Below are 24614 nucleotides of genomic sequence, written 5' to 3' on the forward strand. Positions count from 1 at the left end.
CAGCGCATGCTCAGTGCGCGCCTGCTGACCCCCGTGCGGAGCGCGTAAGGGAGCGGGGCGCCGCGTGATGCATTTCCCGGGCGTTGATTGGCTGCGGCTCCGGCGTGGAGGGCGGAGGGGTGGGTGCCGGTCACGTGGCGAGGGAGCGGCGCTCGGCCCATCCCCCGCGCCTTTGGGCGTGGCGGTAGCGAGGACCCGGGTTCGATACCCGCGCCAGGCAATCCCAGTGGCAGCCGTCGGGCAGCCTTTTCTCGCGGGATTTCCCTACGAGGAAGGGAACGTCCTCCATCCTCCCATTCGTTGTTGCAAGTCCCTTAACCACGGTACAGGACGTCAGGTGAGGGGCCTGGTATGGGCTGGGGTGGTGATTAGCGCCCCGTGCTGGCAGGGTGATACCTTATCAAGCATCTGATCCAAGAGATAGGCAGGAAAGGCCAGGAAGTCGTGGTGGGCCTCCTGGTGCCTCTGTTCAGTCAGTCCCTCCGTGGGGAAGGAGGTGGTGGCTGCAGTGTGCTGGCTGCATGCCCAGCCACGGTGGTGCTCACCCAGAGCACAAAGGACAGGACGGGCCTGTCCCTGTGTCGCTGGGCAGCGCTTCCCCTGGTCAGGCAATGCCAGCCTTGGCCTCAGGCTGCTGGGGATACAAGACCTCCAACTGCTGAGTGGTTCTTCCTTGCTTGTAGGCCTCACTGTTCACATAGGTGATCCCCTCCAGCTGCCCCTGTAAAGAGATGGCCGGTGTGCACCAGCTATGCACTGGGCAGATGTGGTACAGGGAGAAGCTTGCTGCTTTGCAGCTCTTAACACGCACCCTGCTTCACAATGCTTCTGAAAGCTCTTTGAACAGCAGTGACCCAAGGCTTAAGGCAAAACTGTATCAGCAAGACCAAGCTTTAGGCCTACATGAAGTTCCTCTGCCATTGTGTGGGGTAATTAAATAAACCCGGATTTCCACCCCCATACAGCTCACCAGCCACAACAGGCGTGTTCTGGCCTGGCAGCAGGGTGCACCAAACACAACATGGAGGTTTTTAAGATCAGCTCCCTTTACCAGCTAGAGCAAGCTTTGGCTTTTCAGCACTGCTGGCGTTATTCCAGCTGGTTTCCCAAATCCCTTTGTGCCTGCCCGGATGTAGCATTTCAGAGCCAAGATCAGCCCCTGTGTGGAGGCTTGCGATTAGATTGTATCTATTAGCCAGATACTGCTATGCAACACCAATCCCACATCTGTTATCTAGATGGCACTCAAACAAGTCAACTGAATTCAAGCACCCTTAAAGGTGCCTAAGTCTTAAACTATGGAAATTTTCCTAACACAAGTATGTTCTTCAACACAGAAAAATAATTCTCTGTGGAGAAAAAACCAACTGCAGATCCCTTGTGATCTCTTCTTCCAAGCCCTGCTCTACAGAGCTGTAGAGTTCTGCTGAAATAGGTGGAGCTGGAAGTTAGTGCTCAGTAATTTTCTGGCAAAACAAAAAAAATCACCACCACCACCACAAAAAAGTTATCAGTATAACATGCTCCAGTCCAGTTTCTTTTATACCTATGCCATAGGTGATCTTCAGCTGTCTTTGCATTTGTATGTTCACCTTGGGCACTAATGTTTATTTCCCTGTAGGTCATGGAGACCTTACAAGTCCTCACATCCCTACTGTCCTTCCGTTGGTACTGTCCTGCTCACCACAAGAAAGTCAAAAACTTCCACACTGTGTGGCTGGATGACACCATTTCACAGGCACAAGGTACGACCCTGAAAAATCCTAAATTGGTTTCAGAATTCCCCTCTGCTGATCATCCTTCAATGTTGTAAAACCTACACTCACGTCAATAGAAACTGATTTCAGGCACCTCCCAAGTTCTGCTTCATGTCTCAATGTCACTAATTCCCCATCAGGGACTCCTCTTTTGATACCCCTGGCAGGCTGACAAGAAGTCCCAAATGTGTCCTTCCCACAGGTGCTTTTGAGTGTTTCACTTGGCACATTTCCACCTATTCTTCCATCAGTGGTTGTGCTCGGTGCTTTCACATGATACTCGCTGTAGCATGGGTGGCACAAGGGATTATGATTAGAAATAACACCCATCTCTGAGCTATGTAAGCACAGGCAGAGGAACTGACAGCTGAGCAGAGAGCAAGTTCACATGAGCACCTTTGCAATGTCTGTTGAACTGGCACAGCCATTATCTGCAAAGGATACTCGCCAGGCACCTTCAGCAGAATCCCTTCTAATAATTACAAAACCAGACAGAAAACATACCTTGTAAGGCAAGTTTGCAAGAGGGTTGTTTATGATCTCTGGTCTGGTACATCAGATTCACAAACAGTGAAAGCATCAGACTATAAGGGGACTAGAAGCTGGGTCGCAACCACTCTATCTAGTGTATCCTCACATGGAAAAGGAGAATGAAGAAGCACCAGCCTGAAGACAGACCTGATAAACACAGCTAGCCAAAAAGCCCCCGTCTCATACACGTACCTATTGTAAAATCCAAGTTGACAGCAGGCTCTTGATAGTTGCAGACCACACAAAGCAAGTAAGTGCTTTATCTTTTGAAACATCAAGTCTGTTTTCTGCAGGAAGAGAGAGCTTTTTCTTGTACCATAGATCCCAGTACCATAATTCCCATCACTGATCTGGGAAATATAACCAACAGCAGTAAAATGTCCTTCCCTCCCCCCTGCCGCCTCCCTCCTTGATGCTTTAATGACATGCCCATCTGCTTTTCCACAATCAAATTGAGCTTAGACAGGTATTTTCTGCAACCTCACTTGTTTAAAAGGCTTACAGCAGTGCTGGGTTACCAGTGGGCTTGCCATGCGGTTCGGCATCTCTGGAGGTTTTTACACTGCACAATATTACCCTAAGGTGTAGTCCCTCTGAGTACAGACAGATCTTCAATGAAGCAACAAGCAACTGAGCTGAATGCCAACTGCTGCTAACATGGTGGTGCTCCTCAGTGACAGAGGGGTGGAAGGGCACTGATCAAGACAAGAGTGGGTGGCCCTGAGCCTTTGAAGGGGTACTGCACTGACACTGGCAGTAACCCCGCTCTTCCACATTTAGGCCCAAAGGCGCATGATGAAAACACACGCAACCCCATAGTGCAACGACTGGGACAAAAGCTGAGGATGGCTTTGCTTGATGGGTATTGTCAAGCCCTCAAACAGGGCTGTGGGAAAGAAGAGCTGAGGTTATGTTGTGAGCAGAATGGTTCACAGGCCTGTTATCTCCATTAATGGTCCATTTGTAACAGGCTTAAACTCCTCACGCGTGCCGAGACTGCCGAGAAATTAGACAGCATTGTGTGTTGCAGCACAAACCTGTGTTTTTTAAGCTTGAACCATCCAAAGCAAACTCAAAAAACAGCTCAGGGCCAAAGGTACCACGTTTGTCCACAGTTACACAGCACAGATGCCACCCAATTAAAAGAGGGGTAACCCCAAGCCGTGTGGACATAAATCATCCATTGCCCCTCGGCCTCAGGGCAGAGAACAAGTTCCTGCTTGTCTTTCATTTTGCAGTATAGCTGTAGGCTTGAAATCTTTACTCCCGTGGCCATGGCAGTCTCTCACAAGCGTGTTTCATTCCCATATAAAATTGCCTAAATCATCACTAAATATTGCAAATACTACCTTCTCTCTGCTCTGTACTGTAAAACAGGAAAACTAGTGACAAAACCTACTAATGGCTGAGCAAATACCAACAGACAATCCTGCATGATCTGCCATGCACAGCTCCCCACAAATTCAGTAAGTAAAGATAAGGAGAACTGCAGGGCCAGCTTCCAATCTACCTGTGATAGATGCACCCTTGACCAAACTTGCAGTAGTTTGGTTCAGTCTCGAAAAGAAGCAATGGCCTTGGCCATAACTGGATCAAAACCTTCTCTAGTTCCAACCTGTTCTTTGAAAACCAGTACAGGAACAGGGTGACATGGTGAACATCAATGCATATGGGCTTGGAAACTGGAACATTGACCATGTGATTAACACATGAATAGCAGGTGATTCTTCCAAGACTCATTTATCAAGGAACAAAGAAAGCTGTGAGTACAAGGAGTCTCATATTTACCTTTTCCACCTCATGCAATTTGACTGCAAGCCAAGCACTTTATTCCACAAACATGACAGCCTGAGGGAGCCACCTTTAAGCTGTTCCTGTTAAGCAGCTGACTGCACAGCAATGATCTCCCCTTGAGCGCAGACACCTCTCAAGGTTACTCCTCAAGGCTGAGGCACCCCTTACCAACTGCAGATCATTGGTAAGTGACTGATACTGAACATAACTTTGTATTATAGTGTGCTAAGTTTTGTACTGGTAACTTTGAATCATTGCTATATCCTCTGCAGTAATACAGTGAACCTTCCCTTTGAACTTGTAAGTCTCCGTAAGTCTCACTTTTACAACATCTTACTTCAATAAACCCACATTTGCCGATACCTTTGGCAGCAGTTCTTCAAGCAGTCTAAACTACCCATCTGCGACATCTTCTTTGCACAAGGCTCCAACACATTCAAAAGCCACAAACCCGCACACTCGTCCCTTGCTCCATTTCAGAGCTGCCTCCTGCATCTGCACTCAGTGTCACCTAATATAGCTTGTTTCTCTTACCAACAAACCACATGGCGAAGACTTCTGCAGCCCTCCTGTCCCACACACACAATATGGCACTGGAATGAAGGGCACCAGATTTCTCAAGGATTTCTCTGTGTGTCACAAACATGGGAGAGGGATGCAACCCAGCAAAACCCAGTCATTTCTCTCCTGCAGCAGCAGGACTTGCCTAGCTAAATTTGTAGCACAAACACAGTTCTGCAAAACTGTTTTGATTAATCTCATCTCTGTTCAAGACTGTCTGTCCCACTGCATCCATTATGCTTAGGTATATTCTAATAATTCTTAGCCTCCAAACAGGCAAACTTGTATTCATAACGAGTTTCAGAAAACAGAGTTTTGCGAACTCAGCATTGTGGAAGGGCACAGAAAACATCAACTAAGCAACGCTCTGCATCAGTCATGTCTCTGCTGGAGATGGCACAGAAGCTTGAGTTCTTCCAGTGCACTGTGAACTTTGCTTGCAAATGAAAAGGGGTGGGGGAGGAGACTAGGAGCACAGATATTATCTAGGAGAAGTTTGATGCCTGTTCTTATTGACAAACCTTTCTAATTCTGTAAACTACAAAAGTGACATTTAAATGTAAATTTACAAAAAAACAATCAGGTGAAAGGCATTTTAGTTGAATTTAATTAGACCACAGATGTAAGTGTGCTGTTTGTTCACTGTGTAGTAGCCCCTTCCAGCATATACATCCCCAGGTACATCATGTGTTGACAATAGGAAAGCCTTGGCTATAAGGTTTTTTTCCTGCACTTCTGAACTCCACACTGACAGGAAATCTCTACCTCTGGCATGCTTCCAGCTTCATAACCGTAATCCCATGTAAGTTCGGCTCCAGCTTTCACATGCCTAAGAAATAAAACACTCAGTCAATTTGTTTGAACTAAGTGAAACAGTACTGTGCTTACAATTTGTCATCAACGACTCAGAGGCAAACCCTGAAATTGTAGGGGGCAGGGAGCATCAAACATGCAGCTTGTTGGGAGAGAGCCAAGAGATAAAGGAGTCTCTGGCATGTGCATGCTGCTTTGCCTGCCAGAGCTATAGTGCACAAACACCCACAGCTGAGAGAAAATAATTTCTCAAGCAGTGCGATAAGGTTCGAAGTCTAAACAACCTGCTTTAACTTTGAGGCAAATTCTGGGAAATAAAAATCAAAGCAAAAAAAAGGAAAAAAAACACCTAAGTGAACACATTAAATTATAACACACACTTGTTATTTTTACTACATACAGTGCATCACTGAGGTTTGAACAGATCATCTTTGGTCTGACAAGTGATGTTCTAATGCAATTGCACTACCTGTATGCACAAAAAATTAAACATATGCTCCTCATGAACCAGCCACTCTGACAGTACATGAAAGAGAAGAAATTTCTGAAGTAGGAAATTCATTGCCCAAAATAAATGCCAAATTAAATACCTGAGCTAAGACACTGAGGGGTAACTGAGGGAAAATACAATAAAATGTGAGTGTTACAAGCAAGAGACTGATTCTCTCATATTTCTCACTGGATATGATATAAAGGACAACCAGTGAATTACCAGGCAGCAGGCTGAGAAGAAACAAGGAGGACTTTTCAAATAGCACATAATTGCAACCTGGGACTTGCTGCCTTATGATGTTCTGGAGGCCAGAAATGTAAAACAAATAAAAAGATGACTGGGCAAGTTCATGGAAGATACACAGTTGATCTTGATGATCTAGATGCAACTCTTAATGCAGAAATGTTGTAAAAGGGTGATTGCCAGAAAGCAGGAGGGGCAGCCAGGGAGACTTCCCTTCAACAGTCTTCTTCCCTAAGTGTTTTCTGCTCATCACTATTACCTCTCTCCACTGGCCTCAGTCCCCACTACACACTTCTTTACCAAGTCCCTGAGCAATAAAGACTCTAGCGAAAACAAAATCTTTTTTCTGACACACTTTAAAATATTGTCTTCACAGTTCTCGGAAGCCCTCCTTCACAGCACAGTCCACAGCATCTGTGTCAGTATGAACCAGGGTTGCAGGGCTCTGCAGAGGATCAGTGTTCCCTGAGGCCAGTTTGGAATGAATTCTCTATTGTAAGTTCTCACCTAGTACCACGCCGTCACTAGCTTCATTCATACAATTAATTTTTTTCCCTCCCAGGTTTAGTTGCCACCTTCTTGTGTCTCACTGGCACCAGCTCTCTGTACCTCCCTTTCTGTCATCCACTAAGGGAAGACACACATCTCTTGCTTTCACCTCTGTGTATCCTAGTGCTACCTCCCCAGGACATGCTGGGCTACACAGGCTCCTGCTTCTCTCGGTAGCTGCAAGGAGAAGGCCTGCAACCAGCTTGTTTGGCCCACAGAGTGTCTCAGCCTTAAGACCCTATAGAGTCCAATCTTGGTCTATGGGACCCAAATCTGCTGGCCATTCCTTGAGACAACAGTAGGATCAGTGAATCTTGGCTTTCAAAATGACCACACCGAGTTAAACTTATTTTTCCACTGAAGAAGATTATCACTGAAATGGACGCATCAAAATTAAGGTTCCCCACTTTACATTTCAGTGAAAAACTGAATAAAAACTCATTAGTGATAACCAACAGCTGTATTTCTTCAGTCTTTAGTGCACAATAAGAAGTCAGCAATAAGAAGGTACTTTTACGGTTTCATGATCTAAGCATCTGCCTCACTTAGCACAATTATTTCCTAATAACAAAGCACTGCTTTTTTCCCCTAGTACGTTAAATGAACAACATTAAATTTGAAAAAATTCACCTGTTTGTGAAGAACGCCACCCATGGGAAATTTCTGTTGTGAGTCTCTACAAACACGCTCTGTGCAAAGAGATTTGGGCAGCAGCTGTGCTGTGAAACAGAATATTTTAATTAGAAACAGGGAAACACCTCATTGTTGGCCGAAGAACCTATTTTGTGTCAGGTATCTGTCACTAGTAAAGATAGCTTCTTCCTTCCATTCTCCAGCCCATACAGAATCTGTATTATTCAATGCCACTGCCATTATTTTTTGCAGTAACTATCTCTTTAAAGTATTATTTCCATCATATTATGAAAGTAATTTTGCCTAAGCAAACCAAGTTCTTTTATCAAACTCCTCCAGAAATTTATGGTGAGAATTCATCTTAGATTCAGGATGCACCACAAATAATCAGTATGTGACAGATGTATCTCGCTGTCAGCCAGGGCAGCAGTGCCAAGGAGCAAGCAATAGAGTAAATGATTGTGTATGTTGGCAAAGAGATACGAGATGTGAAAGGTCATTCAGGTACATGTAGGAACATGTGTTCATGAGTTCATGCTCATGGATGCAGAAGAAAAGTTTCAGCAAGATGCAGTACTAGTCTTAACACCGTATTACCTCTGCAACAAAGAACAGCTTAAATATATGCATGGATTTGCTGTAAAACACATATGCCAATGAAAAGCAATGTTACTTGCAGAGCACACGCAGACGCGTCTGTGAACTATTTGTCTTAGTTGGAGGCACTTGGTAATTCATTACCCTTTCTTGGCAAGTCAGAATTGAGAGACTTATTTAGCAGATATGTACACAGTATGACAGACCACTTTCTGAACCTATAATTGAACAGTAAAAGAAAATTCCTACAGTATCACAACATTTATCCTAAATCAGCATGAGCTAGATTTTACAATGGTTGGGGAACAAAAAACAAGGCTGGGAGAAAGCTTGTGGTTCAACAAAATATGCCATTTGCTCTCTGGACCCCCAGAAAAGGCTGTTCAAAAGTTCAGGAGAAAGATGTCATTTATTACTGGGGAATATTTCGCTCAGTAACCTAGTGGTGCCAAAACCTGCAGCTAGTACATAGTGTGCATCATCTTATGGAGGCGCTGACAGCCAGTGTGACCCAACCTGGGGTTCTGTTGCTTCAGAGTGCAGGGAGCACCACGTAGCCTGCCTTGTCATGCACCTACCAATATATGGTTTATGCAAAAAAGCTTTCTAATTTATGTGAATATGTAATTTATTTATTTAAGCTAAGACAACTAAGAGAAGACATGAAACTTTTTACTTACATTAAGAAAACGACCCACATTTCCTTCTTTGCTGGCATCCAGTATATAAATATTTTCTTCATCAGCATTCTTCAGAAGCATCCTGTCATCATCAGCCTTCTGATGATGCCTGTGTTTTTCCTCTTTGCAGTGGTACGTTCCTCCTTTTAGGGGTACGCTTTTGGATGGCCTCGTAACAGATGTGTCATCCAGCACATCTGCCCTGTCACAATCAACACCCTGCAGAGACAGTCTCTTTCTTTTGCATTCTGCACTGTCCATGTCAGCAGACTCTGTCTGTCCAATTTCCATTGGATGTTCTTCCTTCTGCCGCTGAGTGGATTCTGTCAATGGACACGTAAGTTATTTTTCGATGCCAGTTTAAGGCCAAAGCCTTTCCCTTGTTTGGCCCAGAACTCTTATCCACCCACCCTTTGTTCTCCAAAATCTAAGCAGCTTCCTTGCTATTTACAAGTCTATAATACAACCACCCTTTTCCATCCCCCTCATCAGTCCTTCCACAAATGACTGTTTCCTGCTGTGGTGCCTAAAGCACTTGCTCAAGTCTCCTGTGAGTGACCTAGTCTCTTGTTCTTCTAAAATCCCGCTCCAGACTGATTTCTTCCACATAGCATTTTATCATCATTCTCCACCTTAATTCCTGAATCACAAACTTCTGTAATTAAGACAGGAACAAGATGCACATGCAAATGGCATCACTTTCCCACTGCTTCTCCAGCTTGAGGTCCCCCCACCCCTGCATTAGATCCTGTTCAATTTTTGTTGACTGGAACATGTATTGGATGTGATACAATAAGATTTATAACAATGACTTTCACACAAGTGCACTGTATTTGAGAAGCTGCTGTCAGGACCATTCAACATGTCCCAAGATTAACTTATCAGGCAAAAGATTGCTTTGTACCAGTTAATGCACTGTCTTAATACAAGACAGCAATAATTTCTGTACTGCTCAGCTCTCTTAAGACAGCCTAAGCATTATGTGGACAACAGCATTCTACTCTGAGAACAGGCCTTCCCACATCCATGGATCACTTTCTGCATTTTATGTCTATCACCTGATGGGACACAATTGTACTAACAGTGCAGTATTTATAGCTCTCAAAACCTACTTTCTTTTCCTTTCTTCGTTTCACTGGTTAGTTTGCTTGACTGATGAGTCTGAGAACTATTATCTTCATCTGAGCTCACAATGTGCGCCAGTGTATCATTTTCCTTTAAACAGAATAAAAGATAATGAAAAGGCTGTGATGTATTGTTGCTGTATGCAAACCTGGGTCAACACAAGATAGCAAGTGGCTTTTAGGACTCTAGGACTGAAGTTTCAAACCTACTGTAATGCACAGCTATGGCTGAGTTTCAAAAGTTCATACATTTACTGCAATGCAAATTCTTCCTAATTTCAAATTATCCTTAAGAATAACCTGAAAGAAGCTCCCCACTCAATAAAACATTTAAGTGTGGAAGTCCCAACAGTTTCACCAGAACTGAAACATATTTGTGTAACTGGCTCAAACATGCCTTTTACACAGTTTCAATAAAATGAATAAATGTGGCAGGATTTCTTCGACTACAAAAAGGCAATTAGTTATGGGAGCTCCAGAACAGACAGCACTGCCAAATGTTAGCATGAAAATACCATGTGCATTTCTTAAGTGCAATGAAACCAACAAAACCTACAGAGTACATTTACCCCAGTGCCTCTCCTTTGCATCTATTTGCAGGCAAAACCTCACACCCAGATCAGATTAAATTATCCCGTGTCACCACATGAGAAGACTGTGTCCAACTCCTGCGATTTCCTTCTGTCCCTGCTATTTCAATTCTCTGAGAAGACATCACAAAAATACCACTACGATCCCCTAACCCTGCAGTTAGCTACAACACTGCGTGGAGCGGGAGAATGTTTTCTTAAAGCTCTCAAGACTGGAGTGTAAGTGAAGGGTGGAGAAGGGAAGGCTGTGAGAGTAGTTAGTGCTGGTCTCAGGGAACATGTTGAAGGACTGATAATGGAAAAGGGATGGGGCATAGCTTCCAGCATGCCAGATTGTTTCACACTGTGAGCTAATCTCATGAAGAAAGATCATCAGAACTATTTAAATGTATAAGATGAAAGGTCAAAATTAACATACGTATTCAGCACAGTGAAAAATGAATCTATTAAGGCCACTTATTATTATTACCATTTTTAGCGGGTGATTATGAAAAACAACCCTTCTAGTTCCAGGCATTCTTGCGGTTGCATTACTTAAATTCCTGGGATGAACCCTGTACAGAAAGGTCAAAAGGAAATTATAAAATACAAAGACACCCATAAGTAACTCTCACAACACACATTTCTCTAACCAAGTCAGTAGTTCATAAGAACAGACTACACCAGAGCCTGTAGTAGTCTGGCCTTGCCTCAAGTTCTGTGACTATTTTGCCTTTAAGAACTGAGAACCAAGGTTCGGTTCTCAATAGTATTTGTAAAAAACCTGGTTGTTCATACTTTTTTTTGAGAGATCAGCAACTGCTTTCACATCCTTTCCCAGTTCTGCCAAGAACCAAAATCTCTGTTGTTTTACTATTATTATATCTGATCATCTCAAAATAGAGGACCTATAGACAGAGGTTGGCCTTTTTCCTGCTACCAATTTCAATAGTTTTGACAGTGCAGCTTTCAAACACGATAGCAAAGATGCTGCAGGGACAAGGGATAGAAAGACAGGCAATATATGGCAGTACAGAAAATACTCTCCAACAAAAGAACGTCACTCCATATCAAGAAAAGGCAGGGGAAGGATGGGAAGCAGTATCAGGCATATACATTTAAAACATCTAAATGATATTAATTTGGATTACATTTGAAGTGCAGTAGAAAACACCAGTTTCAAAACTACCCTTAACATCTGTACAATATCTAGCATTAAGTAACAGCTCTTATTCAAGAAAACTTTCAACATCAAATGTTTATATAACAGCAACAAAGCTACTCTTCAAGGCTTTCTTAAGATTTAAATCCCTTTGTAAATTCAAAAGGTGAATTTACAACAAAAGAAGTTGTGACGTTATTACATGACTACTACATTGTTTGTCCTGTTAAAAGCAATCTGGGTGAATGACATGTCAAGCTTAGCACACCAATTTCCTCTCAAAGGTTTCTCAGTTCAGCTGGATTGCAATTTCTTAAGAAGCAGAATAACAAAGAAGAGGCAGAACAACAGAGTCTTTTTGTCTGTGGTGGGTTTTTTTTGGGTTTTTTTTTTTTGTTTTTGGGGGGGAGATTTTTTGGGGGGTCTTTTTGTTTGTTTGTTTTTTGTTTTTTTTTTAAAAAACACAGCCCATGCATGAAACATGTTTATTCTCAGGAAATTAAATTTATGAGATTTGAGGTAGCGAACACAACTTTAAAACTGTGCTTCCCTGCAATTTTTAGCAACAGCACTTAGTAGAAGTAAAATCTAGCTGATTGCTGATAATTATGTAATTTACAAAATCATGAATTCATTAGGCTTCCAAGACACTGAAATGCAAGTGAGAATATATGGCAGGTATTAGAGTTTCCATTTGTAATTTCATAGTGCTTCTCAAAGATCCACAATCATCTTCTACTAAGAAATGAGCAAGAATTTGCAATCACTTGTGACTAGTGCAAAGAAAGAGTTTACAGAGTAGTATGGCAGAGCAAGAATAGTTTAGGAAAACAATCTCCCAACTTCCTTCTGAAAAGACTACAGCATAAAGCCACATGGTTATTTTGCAGTAATTTTATTTTAGGAATACTGATAGGCTACAAGACCTTGACTGTAGAAAGAAAACAGGACCAGAACTTTTGCATATTTCACTGCAAAAGCGAGGTGTTGTCAGACTCCTAATGGGAAATGTTAAGAATCCTAGCAGGGAAGGTTATGTTACAAAGAACAAGACCAGGAGCAAAGGACAGGACAGTTAGTGGCTAATTTATTAAACCCTTCGGTGTCATCAATATATTTAAATCATTTATCTCAAGTACTTTATATTAATTATTTCACGTTAGCATAATGATTAATACTCTGAACAGATCATGTACACCCAGGAAATTAATTGGATTTCTAGAAAATGCCAATTAGTACAGACAATAAATAAAATTAATATAGAGAAAAAACTCTGTCCTACGAGAAGAAATAATGAGGAATTAACAAAAAAGTTGAGAAAGGAAAAACACACCCTCAGCTGAGGACATTCTTAAGTTAAGGAATTTCTATAATAGCAGAATATTAGTTTTGTCATGCTTAAGTTTGCTTTAGTAAACTTACAGGGTTGATTTATTTTCATTATCTACAGTCTGAGACAAAGATTCCTCCTTCTCAAGAATGTGACTTCTGCCAGTCTGCACTCCTCCAATCACAGTCTCTGAACAATCAGTGTGAAGTTTTCTTTTTTTGGAAAAAAAGCCACAGACTCTGTCACTCACAGCACTCTCCTCTCTCAGCTCCTGATCATCATCTCCCAGTACTTGATCTTTAGCTCTGCTCATCAATCTGCCTGGAGGAAGAAGAAAAGTTGGGGTTTTTAAATTGTTTGCTAAGATGGGTCACACTCAGTACCACAGTTCAAACTTTTATTAAAAAAAATACAAGAACATTATTTGGGAAAGAAAAATATGAATGCATTTATACTGAAGGAAAATTAGCCCTGGCACAGGATACACAGGCCTGTGAAGGAAAAATCAACAGTCTGAGACAGGCTTTGCTCCAGAATGTTTTGTTTGTTTGGCATCATTGCATTGCAGTTCTTCAAGGTTCTTCTGTCCATCTGATCATCTTGCAAGTTAAGATTATATTGACTCACTTTTCTTCCAACCCTGTATTTCCCTGTTTGGTTCTCCAAAAATTTCCAGGGCCACAGGCCAGGGAGAATTACGCTATAGATCTTCCACAGGTCATCTTCTGTTACCTGAGTAAGTACAAACAAATGTCCCCTTGTCGATATCATCTAGGCAGCGGACACCCCAGCCTTTCCTCTCCGTGTTGAACACTTGCAACCTGACTTGAATGCCATGCTGTACAACTCTGTTTTGACACATCATCTTGTCACACCTGCACAACACACTACACTCATAAATTCTGTCAAGAGAAAGCAAAACAAAACACAATATAAAAGAATGCATTGCCAAAACAAAGTTGCTATTATTCATTTCCCTCCTGCACATTAATAAGGCCATTGACTGAAAAGATAAAGACTCTGGCTAAAACTGATTGTGCAGCAGTACTCTGAAGCCCATGACTTTCTTGATTGCTGATTCATCAATTTTAAGAGCCTGTCAGCCAGATTTTGGTATAAGTAGGCAATAAAAATAAATGAAATCTTTTTTATTTTACACAGAAGCAGAAATCCCTACATGAAGCACATCATTCTATGCTGGAACAGATTTTACAAAGACAACCTATCTGCCTGGACCACGCTGTAGCTGTCATGAGTTTTAGGATTTAACAAAACATTTCTAGAAGAATTCACCATTGTGCTTTTTTTGTTCTGCATTTGTTTCTGGGTTCACTGGCAGCTTTAATTTTCCAGGCCAGCCATAAATTAACATCACACAGCAACAATGGACTGAAAGGAGCAACTTCAGCCTGTGGGTGCAGCCCTTGGCTATCGCAGAAAGCTACCTTGCACAATTCCTCTCCTACACACCTGAGGTTACTGGCACCTTCCCCAGGCCACATATTAATCCACAGGCCACAGGAGCTGAATAAGAGAAAGGGAAAGGGTGAACACTTGCAGCACTGGGACTGCTTTGGAGACTTGGAAGAGTCACACATAACCAAATCTGGCAATAGCAGCTGGCTGATACTTCTTTAGGACTCTGGTCCTACAGAGCAAATGGGTGGACAAGATAGAGGGCAAAACCCACGGGTGGCAACTGCTTCCCACTTCTTTGGCTGATACATGGTGTGATGTTCTTGTGATAGACCTCCTTCCCTTGTGGCAGGTTTCTTTCCCATCTCCCTTCTCTCCTTGGCATGCCTGAATGAACCAGTGCATGGGCCAGATATGGCCTGAGCTCCTGGACTGTGACTCTTAAGAGTAACAGTCCAGTTAACACTTAACACTCTTCTTGGACCTTGAACTAAGCTGTGAAAATTGTAGTATCTGCAGTACAAAAGTTGTTTTTCCTCCTATTACTCAAGTCACATTAATTATTTTTTAACATCCTGATCAGTCAGTAAAAATGTGACAAAAACTGAAGGTTTCAGCATCCAGAAACTGCAGTTATTTTAGTTCTGTAGCACTTACACTACAGGATAAAAATAAAGAGTATACAAATAAAATAACAAGCTCATGTTCAGTCTTTCTTACCCACTAGGAACAGGTCCCTCTAGTCTTTTGTAACTGTATCCATGGGATGTTGCACTACTAGAAGTTTTACTACAGCCTCTTGCAGTTAGCTGTAGACATGCACACTTTGACCTAAAAAGTATCAGTAAAACATCTCAGAATGTATTTGGGGCAGCATAAATAAAACATACATCTAGACAATTTAAAAATGTACTTGACTATACACACACCCCCCACCACCACCCCGCCTTTTTACTTCACAGGGCCATTTCAGGCACCCTGCCCTTCTCTGTCTCTTGGCTGGTTATGTGCGTTTCATAATAATCATGTTCTCTCCACCCCAACCCCATTCTTCTGCCAAGCTCCATAAAGGCACATGCAAACAGCTGAAGTACAACAGAAATTTATTATAAACAGAACACTGTCAAATGGATTGAATGTACGAATGCAAATCATCTGCTCTAGCATCCCAGCCTGTTAGACACTACTTCATTACCTTCCTCCCACTCCAGCCCCTAGGAAGCAAAGAATTTCACATGTGGAGCAAAGGACTAGAGCAATAATGCTGGTCTTCACCATCTTATGTCACAATAACTCCAAAGACCCACAGCATATAGTCCAAAAACAAACAGCAATAGACCAAATCTTGAACCCCAAAACTGCACAGCAAAAGCATCTCAACCCTTGCGGGAACTCAGTGCAAAAGAAACAGCATGCTATGTGCTTGCTGTTCCCCACCACTCAGCTGAAACTAAGTAACTTTAATTAATGAAGCTTCATTAGATTGGGCTGTGATTTCAAGCTTCTGTTGGGTCATGGGCAATTATACTGCACACCAGCACATGCAACTGCCCTAGCTATTAATAATACAAAATGGATTCAATACCAAGTAACACCTACAGGCACAGATCAGGTCAAAGACAAAACACCCTTGAAGAAAGCGGACAAAATTATCACCAAAGTCACCTGTGTTAACTGTGACAGATTCCCACAGAATAATATACAGCTCAGAGTTACTGTGTTTTAGAAAGACAGCAGTGAGCAACATCATTTGAACTGGTCAGAAAATAAATGTTCTGTGACCACAGGGTTTCATAGTTTCTGTTTAGAGAAGGGGAAGGATGGGATGTAGATGTTGTGAAGGGGGATGTTTCTTCCTCTGCCCTCTGTAACCTTCTAAGTTCCAAATGATCTGATCTCTCCATGTTGTCCCATGCCATCTCCAGGATAGCATCCCAACAGAAGAGCTGCAGCAGTTGTCATGCAGGATCCTTCCCTGCCTGCCAGGAAAACGAGCCTGCCTTTGCTGGCACAAGCCTCTCCCTTCCCCACTCCTTTTCCAAAGCCCAGAGATCTGCTTGCCAGCTCCACCTGGAGGAGAAGCACTGCCAATTTGGGAAGAAAGGAAAAGGAACACAACAATCCACCTGTTGATTGCTTCCTTCCCTACAACACAGGCTGGATGGGTAGAAGCACCCAAGTTCTGGGGAAGACAAAGACACAATGGTGTCAGTCAACACCACAGAGCATGGCACAAGACAACTCCAGTTGTGCTGGTCCTTCATTATCTGGTACTGTTTGGTACTGCACATCTTCACACTTCCACCACCACCCTGCTATTGAGGCATCATGCGCCACTTGTCTGGGATTAGGTTTTTCTACCTACCTATCAATGCAGCCATCTGTGCAGTCACATGAATCAACAAATACGCTAGAGAAATTGTTGAGATAATATCCATGCGGCCACGATGTCCTCCGATATTTGAAATAAGGTAATCTTGCGTGGTCAAGATCATTACAGAAGGAAATGGGCACAGACTCTGCTCCATTGCTGATATCAAAATCAAATACGAGGGGTTCAGGATTTACAGCGCTCCTGCCTAACAGTACGTATGTGTTGAAGGAGAAGTAATCAACAAATAAGAAATTGCACTCCGTTTGAAACAAATAATTTTGCACATCTTGAAAGCTTCTCAGACTTCGACCACAAGGAGTTTTATAATTCACATCCAGTGATTTTGAAAGGCAGTCTGCTTTTGCATGGCATCTTTGAAAGTGAAACAGGATTGGTATCTTAAGAGGATTTTCACCCTTGTAGAAGCCTGCCACTCTGTTGGGAAGACATGCACTAGAGCACTTGTGGTTCTGATACTGAAGGTTTAAAGGTAAATCTTGAATTTTAAGAGATGCTTCTTTACTCCCTGAACCCGTTTTTGCCATCTCCTCCTTTTTGCTATTTGAAACAAAAAGAAAAAAAAATAAGAAAAAAGAGCAGCATCTTAGATGAACCAGTAAGAAACGGAGCGTTTTACTGGTTCAATATTATTAGCACAGGAAAGAAACAGCCAATTGCTAGAAGACCAAGGGTTTCACTGAATCACTGTTTGCATTGTGTTACTGACCTAACATCATATGAAGACATACTCAGTGGCATTAAAAAAAAAAAAAAAAAAAAAAAAGCAAGCAACAGCTTCTTCCCAGGAAGCACTTACACTAAAACACAGAAAGGACATAAAAAAAAAACCCACAAAGAAAGAGAGAGAGAAGAAAGGAACAACATCTTTACCCACATCTTCCAAATCAGTACCTGAGGCTAAATACAGAAAGACTAAATCATGTGCCTGACAATCTGCACAGTCTGTGAGAGCCTGAGAACTGAACTCAAAAATCATTAAGCCCTAACCCTGATAATGCTGGTGATACTCCGGGAACTTTATTCATAACCTAATGCCCTATTTTATTCTGCGATGTTCTCGCATGGTAAATTAGACAAGGTTACTCAAAACCTCAGGTCTTCCATGTAGGTCAGGTTCAAAATATTTTCACTTTGAATACTGGCAGGATTCAAAACTGGGTTTAAAATGGTAAATTTAGAAATACAAAAAGAGATATTAAAATCTCTCTCAGATGCACTAAAGAGTATGCCAAATGAGAAACTGAAATAAACTATTAAATACCCTGACCTGTGAGAACCTTCTACAGAGTTTGCAGTGTTGTCATCTGTAAGAAGACATTGCCATTTAGGTTTGGTTTCCTGTATGCCATCTCCATCAAACACAGCACCTGCTGAAAAAAATTTGAATGCAAGCAAAAACTCCAGCAATCCACATTTCAACCTACAATCAAACTTCAGTTGCTAAAGAGGTAATTGCCAAAATACATTAAAAACAATGCATTGCTATGAGCTACAGCTAACAAAGAGCATGCTAGCAAGCACCCTACTAGAAAAGGAAGCTGCTTTTTGGAACTTAAACAAAAATCACGTGCTTGCATATAGGTGTGCAAGTAAGCAACCAGCTGGCACACACTCTCACACTTTCTCTCCTGCTCCTCCTCTCCCTCCCTCTCTCTCCCCTTCCCTTTCCCCAAGGGTGAAAAACTTTGGTGTGCATTGACAAACTTGAGGCAGAAACGCATCGTGAAGATTTACCCTTTTCACAGACCACCAGATGATTTGCACATTACAACTTCCACGTAGCTTTCAAAGTGTATGGAGACAACATGCATATGAAACACATATACAGATTTCTCTTAATTATTTGAGGTAAAAGGAAGCCAGGGTATCACAGCTAGTGAAGCCACACACAAAATGACTTTGCTTGCAGCCAGCTCAGGTTCATCAGGGCTTACTAGTTAAACTCTCTTCACCTGGTAAAGGCCATATACACATACATTCAAACCACAAATGTACAAACGCAGGTGAGAGTCCACACTCCAGTACCTAAGGAAACTAATAACTATGGTTTTTCCCTTGTAATGCTAAGAGGCTTCTCAGATCTATTTTATTGATTTTAATGAAGGGAAATAAGCTCCTAGTGAGTAAACCAAGACAAATTAAATCCACATGCCAATAAATACAATAGAGATGCACATACCATTTGTCAAGGTTAAGAGATCACCTAGATTAGCTTCATTCACCAGTACCGAAGCCTGACAGTATTCTAGGCAAAAAAAACCAAAACAAAATGGATACGATGTCTAATTTAAGTAATGATAATAGGGAAAACAACTCCTCCAGAGACACCAGTTTCCTCACTATACTAATCTAGAGCATTGCAAGACTGATAATATTAGAAACCTTTTGCACCACAGACCTTAATAGACACATCTGCAAATTACAATAAAATTACAGCTCATATTAGTAGTTGTGAATCAGCACTGAATATCCTCCAGCTTTTGGAAAGCTGCTGGGATGGTTCCAAACACACAAAACCAGTAGCCTCCAGTGGCAGTAGTGCACATAAACACAATTTAGTTAAGTTTCTCTCTGTACTTTCTCATCAGACTAGTCATCTTCCGGCTAAGAAGAGCTGGATCTTGGCAGACCAAATTAATGCTACTCCTAAATTGGTGGAAATGGCCTTCAACTAGTAAGAACACAAAGAAGAGACCAGTTCTATCTCAACCTTTTACTCCACGCAATAAATATTACAGGTAGAGAAAAATATTAGGAAAATCCATGTTAATATTTTGGTTTGAAATCTTTACAGAACAAAGCATAGAAAAAAATCAAACTTAACTATGTCACAGATTCATTGTGTCATTTGGGGATTCAAGTTCAACATTTATTTACACACTGCTGTAATGTTTTGTCATAAAAATCAAGATGTGGGAGCTCAAGTATATAAAAAAATTGCACTACTAATTCTGAGCAAGCAGTACAATGCAGAGTGTGTGGCTATACCTGTTTAAAAGCATCTGACACTACTGTACATTGTTTGCACAAAAAAGCAGTAAGATCCACAGATTACATTTACATGCATGACAATTAAAAAAAAGTAGTTTTCCTGAACAAATTAATAAAAAGAAACCTGTGCACTGCTCCAGGCTTATCGGATTTCTGATTTTTATGTAGATAAAGGACACTGTTCCTGATTTTCATGGAAACAAATCTTAAATGCATTGCTGTCACATTTTTCTACTCATGTTTTAAGTTATAATGGTGTCTCTGACATGAAATAATACTTACAAAATTATAATCCCACCCAAACCCATTCAGTTCACCAAGATCAGCTTGAAAGGCTAAAACTTCTGTCATTAAACAAAACACAAGGCACAGGAGGTATTTCATTACTTCTCAAGAATAAACATTTCAGTTCCACACACTTAAGAGCCACACATTGTTTGAAAAAGTATACAGGCAAAATGAGAAAATGGCAAAATGCACCTGAAACAGTTACGCTTTTTTTAAAAAGTGCTTAAAAACACCAACTACAAAGTAATTTAAATTCAGAGATATCTGATTTGTGGCAGATACCACATAGCCCTACACAAAGCAGGCCACAGCTCCCCTGCAGTTCCGCTTAACTGTAACAAGGATTTCAAACCTTGGTTTGTCGCAGTTCCATTCTTGATCTTTTGCTTCAGCAACAGCAGTACATTTTGCATCTGTTCAAATATGATGTCCACTCTTCTACCTCCCAATTGTGCCCAAATGGTCTTCAAATCAGCTGAAATGCAAATCTCAATTTACAAGTCTGTACAACTCCCAGGAAGTCTAAAATATCCAAGTAGTTCCTAGTGGAATTTTCAAAGGCTCCCACTCATTTCATTGTGAGGCACTTCTAAAAAACCAGCCAGAACTGCTGTCTTCTTTTGCAAGCTTAAACCTTCAGAAATCTATTCCTAAACTTGATTATGAAAGTGAAACAGAAGCCAAGTGACAAACTGGAGTAGCTTTTGATGGCTCATGATGGGCCTTCAATTAACTTTTCATGCATGTCTACAAAGAGTGCTGTGGAATCCTTTCTCAAAACACCAGCAATTAGTCCCACTATAAATTAATCACCACTGAAACTCATAGAAGTGACACAGGAGAATACTTTCAACTGAATGAACTGAACATATTATTAAACAAAAGAACTTAAAAAAATTTTTTATAGCTGTAACCTCCCTTAGCTACCCAAGCTGATTATGCCAACTCATTGATATTTTTGTACATTTTCTAGGGAAAAGTGTTCAAAATATTCTCAGATAAAAGCATTTTGATAAATTTTGTTCACCAAATTTTATCAGTTGTAGTAATTAATACACTCCTTGTATCGTGTTTGAATAAATGTTTTTTAAGCTGCAGGTTCAGAACTTCTTCTCTTCCAAGAGTATGTACCTTTGAGGTACTAAGCCCATTCATGAAAGCTCTTGTTAAAACACTAGCAGTGCATCTCTGGCATAGACTCTGAAAAAGAACTATGGTTTAGTGTGTCAAGAGGCAATGCCAGAAAAAAGAACAGGCTCTCTCTCATGGTTAACGTTTTTCTTCAATGACCATGCACAAAAGAACAAGTAAATCTGTTTTCCTACTCTATTTCTAGAGGTAGAGTCCACTGTCACCATACTAGGTTTACATTTCACTTTCAGACAGCAAACCTGGGCTGGCAAATGAGCTGGGGTGATACCTCCTTGGCAGTCAATACAGCGTTCTTTTAAGGCTAGTAAAAAAATATTTACTTAATTTCTGACTTAGCAGAGAATGACTTCTGTTGCCCAAGACACCAGAAGCTAAGTGATGCTATGGCAGTACAGAGTCTATGGTTACTCTCAAAAGCATCACATCATGACAGCAGTGAAGAAAGTAACAATCTTTTGCCACCACAACTCCACTGCTTATGCCACCAGCAGCTAAGAGCATAACACTTAGTATCAACAGGCAATGCTGAAAGTACTTTATCTTGTAAAATGACTGATTTAGCACTAGCTCTCATCATTTCATGAGCTTTTATACTCACAGAAATGTTTAAAAAAATGTGGAAAGGTCAAAGTCCTGTTACAAAAAATGCCCACAACACTTTCTGGAAACCTACACTACTGCTCTGAGAGACAACATGTGCCCTGTGCCTTTTCCATCCTTTGCTCTGTGTGACAGTATCACAAATTTAAAATATGGAGAAATAAGTGTATTTAACAACTGTGTTTAAAAATACACATTCAGAAATTCTAATAAGAAATTCCACCGCTGCAGATTAAAACTGCTGTGCTTATTTCTTATCCAATTTCAGGTATTTCAATATATTTACTGAGCCTGGATAGATTACTTCACAGGATGGGTGACAGAACACAGTTTTTCATTTCTGGGTCATCAGTTATAATCTCGTGCAGGCCAAAAGGCAGTAAAACATGTAACACTCTTGTGCAGCGCTCAGACCACTCACTTGACTTGCAAATGCTTCCCCAATTCTCACGCTGCAGTGCCCCAAATATTCTAGCAGTAAAAACTTGGTTTTGCGTGGAGAAGCAAAGACTGCATATGAAAGTTCATATCCAATTTTCATTTCAAAAGAGACAGATGTCCACATCGCTAATCCCTCCAGTGTTAATACTGTTATCATCAACCCTAGCCAGGAGAACAGGGAATGCATCTACCTTGTCAGCATTCATGTCAGCTGATGGACTGGCATTTTGCGGCAATAGCTTTAAACCTGGCCAAAGCCATTACCTCTGGAGGGATTTTCTTCTCCCTCTATAGAATCCTTGTGGCCATGTATCTCTTTTTTTTCAGCACTGCACAGGAGAATGATGCTAGAGCAAGAAACAGCAAGCAGCCAAGGCCAGGGCTACTTAGGCCAGCTGCTGGAAAAAAACCTTGGGTGCATGTTTCTTATAAAGGACCTGTAGAGCTGCTGACTAATATCTTACATATGTGCCATAAAAGGCAAAACTATTGTCTTCTGGTTATCATTTTGAGACCAGAAGTAGTGTCAAATATATACTACCTTCCCATTTCCCTCCATAAATCCAAACTATACTACCCTCAGTCCTCTCCTCCCTCAAACTGGCAAGGTTCTCCACTTCAAAGCAGTTGCACAGCACTGCAAGAGGTGCAGAATGGACAAGCAAGAGATGAGGTGAGAAATTAAAATGGTTGTAGCTACTTAGTTTTTTTAAAATTATACAAATAAACACTATAGCAGGTATTAGCAGGAGCACTGTAAGAAACCATTGCAGTGAAATAGTCATGCCACTTTCAAATAGTCAGCCTATGTCTTATCAAGACCTAACTGAAGAACACTCAAATGAAACAAGCTGTGTGAGGAAATTTTTTTACACAAGTAATTTCTTACTATTCCTCAAGCATGAAGCTGTCATGAGATGGCCCAGAATTTCCAGCATATTCAGCGGAGCCTACATAATCCCCACTTCCTATTAGCTCACATTTCCCTCTTATTTTTTAAATTAATGCCGTCACTACAGCAGTACTGCAGCTAAACTAATTTGTTTAGGAAAAAAACGAAGGCTTTTTTAGGTAAAAAAATGACTGATTCTGTTTCTCAACAGATGCAAGATAGCTCTACTTTAATAACACTAAGGAGAAGTAAGGCAGCAGCATTCTTTGACCACATTGGAGATACCAGCACTAACGACCCAGAGAACATAAAACATACCCGATTTGCAAGTCAGCTACTTAGCCTTTTCATGCTGTAACTGAAATTTTGAAACATTCCAGAATGGAAACTCCTTTTTACGTCGTGAGAATACATCAAGCTGTAGCCCTATATATAGTACCAAATTTACAAAACCCCAGAAATTTTTATTTGGTTGACTGGGAAAAGAGCTTAAGGGAAGACTGCTGAATCTTGGAAAAGTTTCTCACAAGATCTGACTAATTGCTGCTCGAAGCATATTAACTTACTTATTTAATTATTTTAAAGGCTTACTTCTATTCTCTTCCATCTTCCCGGGCGGCTGCGTGGAGGGCTGGTAGGCTGGTTGGGTCCGGCCAGCGCCAAGCTCAGCTCAGGTAGGGGAGCGGCGCGTCGGTCTCGCTGCCCTGTGACACGGCCGCGTTCAGCGCCCGGGGCCTGCGGGCAGGGGGCGAACCGGCGGTGGGGGCCAACCTGTGGCGGGGGACACCCTCCCGTGGGGGGGGGCAGTCCCTGGTGGGCCGGCCCTGAGACGCCGGGTGGCCTCGCCTCAGCACCCTTCACCCCCCTCTGGCCAACGGCTCACAGCTCATCTGAGTACCGAGAGAAAAGGGTTAAGGCCGTGCGGCGCCGGCAGCGGGACGCGCCGCCGGGCTGAGGCGAGGCGCGGGGTGACCCGCACCCCTCCCGCCCTTCAGCCACGCGTTCCGCGCGGCGTGGCGAGCAGCGGGACTGCGGCCCAGGGAGGCCAGGCCCACCCCCGCGCCGGGTGACGGGTGCTCCTACGCGTTCCCGCCTGCAGCACCCGGCGCTATCTACCGCCGCAGGCTGGGGCTTTGCTGAGGGACGGCGCGACCCCTACAGAGCCACGACCCCGGCCTCGGTCCCGGGCAGCCGCCCTCACCTTCCTCCTCCTCCCCTGCTTAACTGTTACCTGCAGGCGGCGCTCGACGGCTGACGGCCGGGCGCAGCCGCCCTCCCCCGCACGCGGGTACGCCCTGCCCCTAGGAGCACGCGCGGCCCCAGCGCCGCCCCCCGCCAGGAGGCACCGCCCCGCTAGGGAAGCCCGACAACCGCTTGACGGCGGCCGGAGGCGGGGACGCACCAGCCGGGCCTGTGGCACCGCCCCCTCCCCTTCGGCGCAGGGCGGGGGGTGTGTGTGTAAGTGTGTGGTGATTGGGCGTCGGATTTTCCGGGTTATAGCTTTGCGGCGGCGTCTTCTCGCTCATACGCATGCGCGAGGCGGGGCCAGGTCCCAGGAGCGAATCGCCGTGCGCGGGAGGTGGGCCGCTCCCCTGGGCACGAG

The 24614-nt window shown here is 42.6% G+C and overlaps 1 protein-coding gene and 1 long non-coding RNA gene across 8 annotated transcripts; one reads left to right on the forward strand and one right to left on the reverse strand.

The window, feature by feature from the left end:
* The first annotated feature begins 201 nt into the window (after window positions 1–201).
* On the forward strand, window positions 202–10821 carry LOC121083444. Its single transcript, XR_005826370.1, has 3 exons — window positions 202–337; window positions 1622–4266; window positions 10376–10821. It is a non-coding gene; the product is annotated as an uncharacterized LOC121083444 (long non-coding RNA).
* SETDB2 (SET domain bifurcated histone lysine methyltransferase 2) lies at window positions 5228–24343 on the reverse strand. 7 transcript variants are annotated; one of them, XM_040583843.1, is made up of 14 exons: window positions 24243–24343; window positions 23603–23901; window positions 20279–20401; window positions 18827–18892; window positions 17915–18017; window positions 16618–17184; window positions 14973–15083; window positions 13569–13738; window positions 12929–13157; window positions 10835–10919; window positions 9764–9866; window positions 8652–8974; window positions 7372–7460; window positions 5228–5472 (listed from the first exon to the last, which is right to left on the reverse strand). In XM_040583843.1, exons 2-14 carry the CDS (start codon window positions 23616–23618, stop codon window positions 5355–5357), a joined length of 2103 nt encoding a protein of 700 aa, XP_040439777.1. In that variant the 5' UTR covers window positions 23619–23901; window positions 24243–24343; the 3' UTR covers window positions 5228–5354. The 7 variants fall into 7 exon arrangements, with proteins under 7 accessions (XP_040439777.1, XP_040439778.1, XP_040439782.1 ...); XM_040583844.1 differs by having other exon boundaries at window positions 23603–23715; window positions 24243–24261; XM_040583848.1 differs by lacking the exon at window positions 24243–24343 and having other exon boundaries at window positions 7372–7455; window positions 23603–24148.
* Between the last annotated feature and the right edge of the window lie 271 nt (window positions 24344–24614).

The sequence above is a fragment of the Falco naumanni genome, chromosome 2 (genome assembly GCF_017639655.2).
Source record: "Falco naumanni isolate bFalNau1 chromosome 2, bFalNau1.pat, whole genome shotgun sequence".
Lineage (NCBI taxonomy): Eukaryota > Metazoa > Chordata > Aves > Falconiformes > Falconidae > Falco > Falco naumanni.

Bases quoted from the DNA above. Each gene is read 5' to 3' on its own strand.
- SETDB2 (XM_040583843.1), bottom strand. The intron at 13,158-13,568 runs GTAACAGAAGAT...TTCTTCCTCCAG, and splicing joins ATTTGTTTGTACTTACTCAG to GCAGATTGATGAGCAGAGCT. The intron at 8,975-9,763 runs GTAGGTTTTGAG...GTCCATTGACAG, and splicing joins AACGAAGAAAGGAAAAGAAA to AATCCACTCAGCGGCAGAAG.